We start from the raw sequence: 9,760 nt of genomic DNA on the forward strand, positions 1-9,760 counted from the left end.
TTGCAGCTAAGGGGGAGGCTGCTGTGAATCGAAAGAATTTCAAGCGCTCAAAAACAACAGTGCTGTGCTCTAATCACTTCCGTGATGACATTTATTACCAGAGTTTATCAATAATGCGTGGATGAGTGAGAGTACGACTTGCTGCTAGCAGGCTTTCGAAATGCAGCGTGAAAAGGTCGGGGAAACGAATGCACAAAGTTGGAACGGGGACTGGTAATTGGTCTTTGAAGACCTGATGAATACACGAACTTGTCCAAACCTGCATTTTGATTTACTGCTAGCTCCTTCGTGTTTGCACGCTGAACAGAAGGTACATATTTATCTCCCACCCTTGATGCAGGTTTCGTCGCAAACCGCCGTCAATTTTCTATTCGCATGTATGTTGTGAAACAGCCTACATGCAGCTGCCATAACGCAGTGCAAGTGTAAAGTTTGCATGTGTTCGAAAGCCAGCGCACACCAGGACGCTCCCCTCGCGCACAAAGAGAAACCGGCTATCTCACGTAGCTGACGGAATTCACCGCCTTTACGGCTCCGGTTATGAGTAGCGTGCGAATGACGCGCTGATGAAGGTCACTGCATGTGCTACAAGAGGTGGAAAACTTCTCCCCCATGTAAACCGTCTGTGTATATTGCCGACAGCTTTGGGGCAGCGCACAAATGCCGACGATCGCATCCCTGCTTACGTTCCATGAAGAGGCATGCAGTAACATAACAGTACAGTTGTTTGCCCGGAAACAAACTCACTGGATCACTGAATACAGCTTTGCAAAAAGCATACTCACCAAATAACATTTCTAAAATGAGGAGATGCTAAAACTTCGCTTTCGTTTGCGTCGAAAGCACTGCTTGCTACCAGCAACTTTTGCTTCTTAGAGAGGCCCGCTATGTACATGTAGGAAGCAACGCCGAACTCCTCAGAGAAACGCATCCTCTCGAGATTTACCATTAACGTCTCACTAAACCACAGCGCCAAACCACCTTGCACCTTGCTTCATGTGTGGTGGTAGCGGTCGGTCCGGACGAACACCATTGGCGACGTCACGAGGTGCCCGACCAATAACAGACAGAAACGAGGCACGTGAGCTGCCCCGAGTCTGCTCCTGCACTTTTTGTCAAAATAAAATCTGTTTGCGCTTTCTTTCGCTCAATTTCAATGCAATATTCGAATTCGGAGGGTTGAAAACCATTATGTACAGCTCTTCACTCATTTTTTTCTGGATAACTCTGCAGCTTCCCTTTAACAAAGCACTGGTTTAAGCAAGTTAAAGCTATATGGTGTTGCGCTGCCAAGCACAAGGTCACGGGATTGAATCTCGGCCACGGCACCCACATTTCGATAGGGGTGAAACGCGAAAACACCCGTGTATTTAGATTTAGGTGCATGTTAAAGAACCCTTGGTGGTCCAAATTATTCCAGAGTCCCCCCTCTGTGACATGCCACATAATTTAATCATACTCTTAGCACATAAAACCCCATAGTTTTAAGCTAGTTAAAATTGTAACTTCATGGCAGGCTTTCAGTGCATAATCATGCATATATGTTGGCCTGCCTATGTATCTGTTTTTATTCCTGTGATTTCTGCACTGAATTAGTAGCCACGACCACTATATGTTTCAATAAATTTTGCCATTGGTTGCAGTGGAGGCGACTGCATCAGGCAGTGCTGTTTCGCCTGCTGCAGCACACACAGGGCCACCTCAAGCAGATGAGCTCTTTTGTGTTGTCAATGGACAGGTGAGGCCGAATTCTTTCACTTTGTCTGCATAGATGTGCTTTCTAATGAAATTTCAGGTAAAAAAGATGTTTGTATCAACAATTATGCCACGTGTCGGGAAAGTAACGTTAGTGCACATACATAGTCGAGTGCTAATGTAAACACGCATGAGCCTCAAGAAAAGTCAGCGTTCCTAACCAGCCACTGACATATAGTTTAAATCTCACAACCATTACAAAACATACAAGGTTGAATATTCTGTGGTGTCATGTCAGGACAAGTTATATGCAAATGTCACGTAGGCCAGCGTCGTGTCCCAGTTGCAGTGATCAGTGGAAACGTGTATCGACAGCATCTCTACAAGTGTTGGGTTGAGACATTCTGTAAGACCGTTTGTTTGTGGGTGTTAGGTGGTGGAGAGCTTGTGCACAGAGTGGAGGAGGTCGTCGACAACTCGAGAGAACGAGCGGCCAGGTCTGTAACTGTCAAGGTGCACCGTGGTGGAGAATAACATCGGGGAGGAGAAAATCAGTGATGTCAGTTGCGCAACTAGTCGGCAACAGCTTTGTTATCGCATAGCATGTCGCATAATCAGTAGCGACAGCCATCCACTTGTTCCTCCTCTAGTTGTCATCAGAAAAGGGCTGAGCAGGTCAAGACCTACGTGAAAGAAAAGGTTCAGAGGGAACTTCAATTGGATGTTGTCCAACAGGTGGCAGGGGAGGTTTCTTCCGGTGCTGACACAATTGGCAAGTTGCGACATAATGAGGCACAGAGCGGTAGAGACCCGGCCAGAACCGGCGTCGTACGGGGGCGTATGTGTGAAAAACTCGAAGGCTTGCAATTTTTGAGGCCTCATTGCTCGAACTCATTCTTTCACTGTTCTTTGCTCGGCACTGCACCTATTGGAACCAATTTTTTTTTTGCTTTCTTCGTTGATTTCTTTATTGCAGTGTTGAACTATAAAATATGACTGTTTGCTCACGCAAGGTGCGCAAATTTTGTCAAGTTAGTCACTTGCATGTATTAGTACCCATTACAGAAAGGTCAATTTCAAGATGAGATTTAGTTTAACACCATTTTTTAAAACATTTCTGATGTGCAGAACAGAAATTGTTGGGTTTTATCAGAACTGGATGTTTCTCAGCTATGCCATACTGTTTTATACAAGTGTGCTTTAGTGTTAAGAGTACTGGTGAAAAAAATACTTCGTGTCTTGCAGGTACTGGTTGGTGAAAGCCTCCACATGCCTGAAAATAAGTGGCAATACATAATGAAGTCCAGAGGAGATGCAAAATGCGTGCTGGATGTAGCCAGGCATCTGTGGGCCCCAGCAGAAGCTGGCGAAAGAAGCCTGACTGGGCAAGCTTGCCGGACGATGTCCGAATCATCCGGCAAGCTGGCGGCAACACCAGCGAAAGTGGATGCTGTGAAGAGTAAGTAAACAGTCAGCTGATTTAAGAAACACTGCTGTATATCTGAAAGTTGTACTTTATTTACTCACATAATGATCACACTATTTTGTGAAAAAAATTGACACGAATTCACGTGTGCAATCATTACGGGGGGTAAATGTCCCATGAAAAGAAACATTTTCTTTTTTCGCCCCGCATTTACTGCGGGATGACAATGGGTCAACAAGTTGGCGGCTGCCGCTGTCAGTACGGGACACGAAAACAAAAATGGTGTCCGGCAGAGCAAGCCGAACGCGCCGAACATGATTATTTTTCTTCTCGTGAGTACATTATGCCCATTGTAGCAATTTCTTCCGTATCAGTAATGAATAATGTCGTTAATATTGGCTAGTTTGCGACAATAATTGTAATGTAGCCGTGTCCGCATTGAGGGGACAAAAACAGATGGGCGCACTTAGCTGCCAGTGACGTAGAAACAGCCCACGAGTGCAGACAAAAAGAATCTAAAGGCGCTCTTATGTTGTTTACCACAGCCATTATGAAGCCTACAAATAAAGCTGAGGCAAGTTAGGTTCTAGTTTTTTTTTTTCATAGAAGTGCGGAAAGTAATGAAAGGAATGAAATGGGGCCACTGCTTAAGTATGTTGGGTGTGTGCAGACCGCTTGGTATGTCTTCAAGAGCTGTTCACGTAGCATTTGACGGATGGTAAGCGCGATCGTTATTATCTAGACTTGACACACGACATTGCTGCGACAAGTTCATGGTGCAATAATTACACGGCAAAGGAAAAAACGAATTTTCACAAAAACTTTAGGGGCGTGATTATTACGTGAGTGCGATCATTATGCGAGTAAATACGGTATGTACGAGTAGTGTTGGTGTACACACAGCAAAGGGAAATGCCAAAAAAAGGAATGATGTTAGTGTAATTTGTGTAATATAATAAACAGTAGGTACATTACAGCGACCTCATGGTCTTTGAAAAAGTGTAATGTAGACTTGTGTGATCATAGTTTTCGATGATGGAGCATTCCTTACAATGTTTTTGAAGAAGTATCTGAAATAACTTGCCAAATTGTTTGGTCTGAAAAGAAGCTTAAAGGGGTTGAGACACCAAATTTTGAGGCTAGAAAAAGCCTGTTGTAGGCTGCTTCTGTATGCAAGGGCACCCACAACGAGGTATTAGACGTTGCAAATATTTCAAAATAATTTGAATTCAGCTCCAAAAAGTCATTAAAAGCTCCTCCTCGTGGTTGAGACCCATCGCTAGCGTGGCTGTTATGCTGTGACAGCGGAGGAACGAAAATATTGGTCATAGCACACTAGTACAAAAATGTGACATATGATGAGCAGCGATGAAATGCCGATAGCCTCCACTATGACCGAGCTAGAGGCATATAGAACACCTTTCTCTATGCTACAGGCTTCTAGAACACTAACCGAGCTTACCCTGGCCCCTGGCTAACCGAGACATGCACAGCCCTGTAGCGGAGGGCTGTTAACGTAGCATCTGCAAGTCGCATAGTTCAGCAGCTCCGAGTGGTCTTGTTCACTTGGCATTTCGCAACGTGTAAAGGCCAATCAGCGACCGATGAGTGGTCCCTCTGGCACCGACGGCAGCCTCACCACATCGGATCATTCGGCGGCGCCGATATCGTCGCTAGGCCTTTTCCGGTTCACTTCAAAGCTAACACTGACGGTGCTTCAGAATGAATCATCGACTCTCACAAGGCGCAATATTTTCTTACCGTCGTCGCTCTAGCAATAATTATAGCAATCGCGGCATGCACTTTGAGTTGCCAGTTGTTTACCTCTGCTGGCAGAGCACGTGTTGCGCGAGCAGACGACACAGCATAGTTTTATGTCACTTTACTGTGACCCACGTGACCAAGCCGTGTTGAGTTTACTCTCCTACGACGTAATAGCATCACTCGGAGCCTAGAAACTGAAAAATCGCTCGGTATAGTAATGCTATTATTAAATTATTTATCGGGTATATGTGAATCCCATGGTGTACATCCTGCTTCCTGAAGCAGTATGCAACGCTTGAATCAAAGAACCCCTTTAAACCACTGCCTTTCCAATGTGCTGCTTTCACAGCCTTGGAACTTCTGCAAGATGTGGCCTCTCATCACTTTTGGCTTACTTGCAGTGATGTTATCTTATTTGAGAATAGAAATGAAGGAAGAATTACTACACAAAGCCAAGCTACACACAAAGCCAAGCCAACTCGACGAGAATCCCAGATTACTCAACAAAACAATGTGTATGTGTTCTCACTGCAACTAAAGCTACTTTGGCATGCATGCCAGGTAGCATGTTCATGCGAAATAAATCGTACTGCATTTTAATATCTGAAACTTTTCGTTGAATCTTGCTTGAAGTGATTGCAGCAGATTTCCTTCATTGACTTACTACAAATTGTAACAAAAATAACTTAGTTCTACATTTATTGCATTCTTCTTTTAGACTGCCTGGAGAAGTATGTGGCCATGCATCCTTCGGGGCCAGCAGCACCACCTGCGGAACACCGTGTTGCAGCTGTGCGAAAACACCTGCGAAGCTTTTTTACTGAAGCTGCCCGACAGGGAAAGAGAGTCCGTCAGCCGAAAAGAGCAGAGGCCTCCCTGCCAGATGGCCAATAAAAATGTTTGTCACATATAACAGTATACATATTTATTCCATACGGCAGATGAACACGTAGCTGCATACTTAGTCACATGTAGATACAGGCTGCACACTTCGCACGACTGAAGACTGCATGAATATAGACTATCATAAGCTTTTCAAGTGCACTTGCTGCTCATTCAATGCATTGCATACCTTGCTCTTGACCCGCTGTGCCCATCAGTCACCCAGCACGCCACCCGGCACCCAGCACGCCACCCGGCACCGAGCACGCCACCCGGCACCCAGCACGCCACCCGGCACCCAGCATCGCCACTCGGCATCCAGCATCGCCACCCGGCACCCAGCACGCCACCCGTCACCCAGCATCGCCCAGCATGCTACCCGGCACCCAGCATCACCCAGCATGCTACCCGGCACCCAGCATGCCACCCGGCATCCAGCATGCCACCCGGCATCCAGCATCACCCAGCACGGCACCCAGCATGCTACCCGGCACCCACCATGCCCAACACCCAGCATACCCACTACCATAATCCACCATTATGATGGATGATGGATTCCGTTATGCCCAGCATCGGGCAAATTTTCAATAGGGGAGTTAGCGCATGGTCTTGAAAATTGCACGGCTTTGTCGGTACTGGATTTGATGCTTATTACAGCGATTCCTACGTCCGTCCGTCCATCCGTTTGTCGGTGGCCTGTACGCCGAAAGCTCCTCCGGCGCAGCCCCATGCGCCTACGCAAAAAAAAAAAAAAAATAACAAGATAGAGAAAGAGGGGTGCGCTTAGCTAACACCACCTAAATAGCACAAGGCCTGTTCACTCTGATCCATGAGGTCACGCTACCTGGCTCGAAATATCAATTGAGAAGGCTGGCGTGATGAAACGGCGGCGTCAAAATTACTGCTGCCTACTCGGAAGCAACCCCATTAGATTCTTTGGCAGTCAGGCCAGGTAACAGGACGTCATGGATGGGAGTGAAAAGACCTTGTGCTATCTAGGTGCTGTTGGATTAGCTGCGCCAGTAGTGACGTCGCTGCTCACCGTCGCAGCCGAGAGCGTGTGCAGGAGTTTCTGGCTCCGAAATGGGTAGGCCATGCGTAATACGTGCTCATGAGGATGAGGCAGCTTTCGATCAGCAACGCCGTGAGTGGAACCGGGAACGAGCTCGTCTACGCCGTGCCGATGCTGCAGCCCGCGGGCACCAGAACAGGCTTGTGCAGCCGAGCGCAAGCAGCAACTGCGTACGGAGGGACCGGCCGCCGACCAAGCCGTCGTTTAATGAACCGTCGGGATTAACCAAGTGATAAACACCGGAGCTGCATGTTTCAGCTTTGCTGGTTAACCACCATGTATGAAGTGCTTTGGTGGTGATTTTGTTCGCACGGTAAGTGAAGCTTCACGGAAACAAAGTTATACAGTGCCGACCAGTACGCCGGGGTACGTGCAGCAAGCCCGTTGACCGTATCCACTACGTGCGACCATCAGCCGTCTGATGTGCGCGCACACGTATGTTTCTTCAACAGCTGCACAAAACACGGACTCTGCTTAGAGAAGACGAGCCCCGAAAGAACAGCGTTGAACTGGCAGCTAACAATTAGTGGAAGCACATGAATAATCTGTTTTGTTGCTGTGCGAAGAAAACGGAGACAACACACGTGATACAAACTGCACATGTGCTGTGTACTTCTTTGGTTGTTCCCTTTTTTTCTGACAAAGTAAGAAGATGACTTCGTACAAGTTCGCCCGACTTTCAATCCGTTTAGCATATGAAGAATATATATGCACAACTCGTTAAAATCGCGGATACGTGAACGTACATGACGGGAACACAGGAAAAATGAAAAGAAAATGAAATAGGCGAGCTGACGAAACCAAGCTCTTTCAAACTTTCAAACTTTATTTCGCATTTTCCTTTGCACAGAAAAAGAAAATGCAAGGGCAGGAACAAAAAGCTGCACAATCGCAGCTTGACGAGGTTCCTGTCCCCTGTCTTTGACAAACAGTTGCAGAATATTCACAAAGAAAATCAGTTACATATGTGCAAAAACAATTTCATATTATACAGATATGATATTCACAGCAGAACATTTATGACATCTGTATACATATATTCGCATGCGCATCTACACCAACCCAGCATCTATACATATTTGCGTCTGTACATGTAGGCATACATCTGTATACAGAAAAAAGTGGAGGAAAAAAAATCATGCACAAATGACAAGGAACACCTGTACAGAAACGCTTTAAAATACCAAAAAGTCAACTCAATGTAACGGCAATGTTCAGCGGAACAAAAAAAATAAAAAAATAAAAAAATGCGGAACGATGGAAAAGCGAGGTGTGGAACCATGCTAAAAAATAAAATGAATAAAAAAAGAAAAATATATAAAGAAAAATGGCAAATGTTATTTATAAAATTTGACCATTATTAATTAAATTAAATTTCAGTGCCTTTCTCGTAATAGCATTTAGTTCGGTATGGGAAGCCTGTATCACATTTAATATTCTCGGCACCTGGTACTGCAATCGCCTGAAACCATAATTTGTTCTTGTGAAAGGTAACGCCCACTGGCTCTGTTTTCGGAAATCATATAACGGTTCCCTTGGTTTGACTAAGTTGCACAAGTTTGTGAAAACGTTGTTGTTACAGCGAAAGTATTTTTTAATTTTTAAGACTAGGTTATAATCATAGAAATATTCAATGGGGAGCACATTAAGAGCACGAAATATCTCGAATGTATGTGCATCAAACGGTGCGTTAACAACATGTCGGACAGTTTTCTTTTGTAATGTTTTTAAGCTTCGTATGTTTGCTTGCGATGTCGTACCCCACACTAAATTGCAATAGCTAACATGTGAAAGGAAGAGACTGTTGTATAACATTAGTTTTACCTTAGAGGGCAGTATGTGTCGTAATCGACAGATTATTCCACATGCTCTCGCCAAAGTGGACATAATACGCTCAACGTGTGCATCCCAAACTAAATGTTTGTGAAAAATTACACTTAACGTTTTGACAGTATCAACTATTTCTATCCTTTCTGTGCCGAGGTAAAGAACAGTATTGCAGTTTACTTGTTTTTGTGGTGGCGTAAACAACACAGCCTTAGTTTTATTTGCATTAATTGCTAATGAGTTTAGATTGCTCCACTTTTGCAATAAGTTTAAAGTTTTATTTGCCATATTTGTAAGTTGCACAATATCGAGTGACCTGAAAAAAAGGCTAGTATCATCCGCATAGACTAAGAACTGTGCATGTTGACTAATATTCGTTATGTCATTAATATAAATGTTAAATAAAATCGGTCCAAGTACACTTCCTTGTGGAACGCCTTGTGTTAATTCCCTTGCTGAAGAAAGTTTTGATCCTATTGCGACGCACTGCCTTCTGTGCTCAAGATATGATTTCAAAAGTTTAAGGGGAGTACCGCGAAAGCCATAATGGTTTAATTTTGAAGATAGAGTATTATAGTTAACCGAATCGAAAGCCTTGGAAAAGTCAACGAATACACCTAGAGTTAACATTTTGTTCTCAAAGTTGTTTAAAATTATTTCTTTTTGCGTCAGCAAGGCAAGCTCTGTAGACATTCCCTGCCGGAAACCGAACTGCGTATCTGTTAGAATGCTATGTTTATCACAAAATGATCTAATTCTTGCGCAAATGATCTTTTCGAGACCCTTCGAAATTACAGGAAGTATAGATATTGGTCTATAATTTGTTAGCTTGTTTTTGTTTCCGGATTTAAATATAACAATCACTTTGGCATGTTGCATTTTCTCAGGGAAGACGCCGTTTAATAAGGAAATGTTAAAAATGTGAGTAAGCACATGTAACAAAAGATCGAGCACAAATTTAATGGGTTTAATCTGCAATCCATCTATATCGCGCGATGTGCTGTTTTTTAAGGACATAAAGGTCGCGTATACTTCTTCTGGTGTAGTAGGTTCAAAAAAAGCTGTGTAAGCATTGGGACTACCCAGAAAGGAAG

General features: G+C 44.3%; 1 protein-coding gene across 1 annotated transcript; it reads left to right on the top strand.

Moving 5' to 3' along the window:
* The first annotated feature begins 1,660 nt into the window (after positions 1 to 1,660).
* LOC129387542 (uncharacterized) lies at positions 1,661 to 9,087 on the top strand. The gene is made up of 3 exons (XM_055076562.2): positions 1,661 to 1,738; positions 2,941 to 3,154; positions 5,604 to 9,087. The coding sequence occupies exons 2-3, from the start codon at positions 2,965 to 2,967 to the stop codon at positions 5,777 to 5,779; spliced, it is 366 nt and encodes a 121-aa protein (XP_054932537.2). The 5' UTR covers positions 1,661 to 1,738; positions 2,941 to 2,964; the 3' UTR covers positions 5,780 to 9,087.
* The last annotated feature ends 673 nt before the right edge of the window (positions 9,088 to 9,760 follow it).

This window comes from Dermacentor andersoni, chromosome 2 (genome assembly GCF_023375885.2).
Source record: "Dermacentor andersoni chromosome 2, qqDerAnde1_hic_scaffold, whole genome shotgun sequence".
Classification (NCBI taxonomy): domain Eukaryota; kingdom Metazoa; phylum Arthropoda; class Arachnida; order Ixodida; family Ixodidae; genus Dermacentor; species Dermacentor andersoni.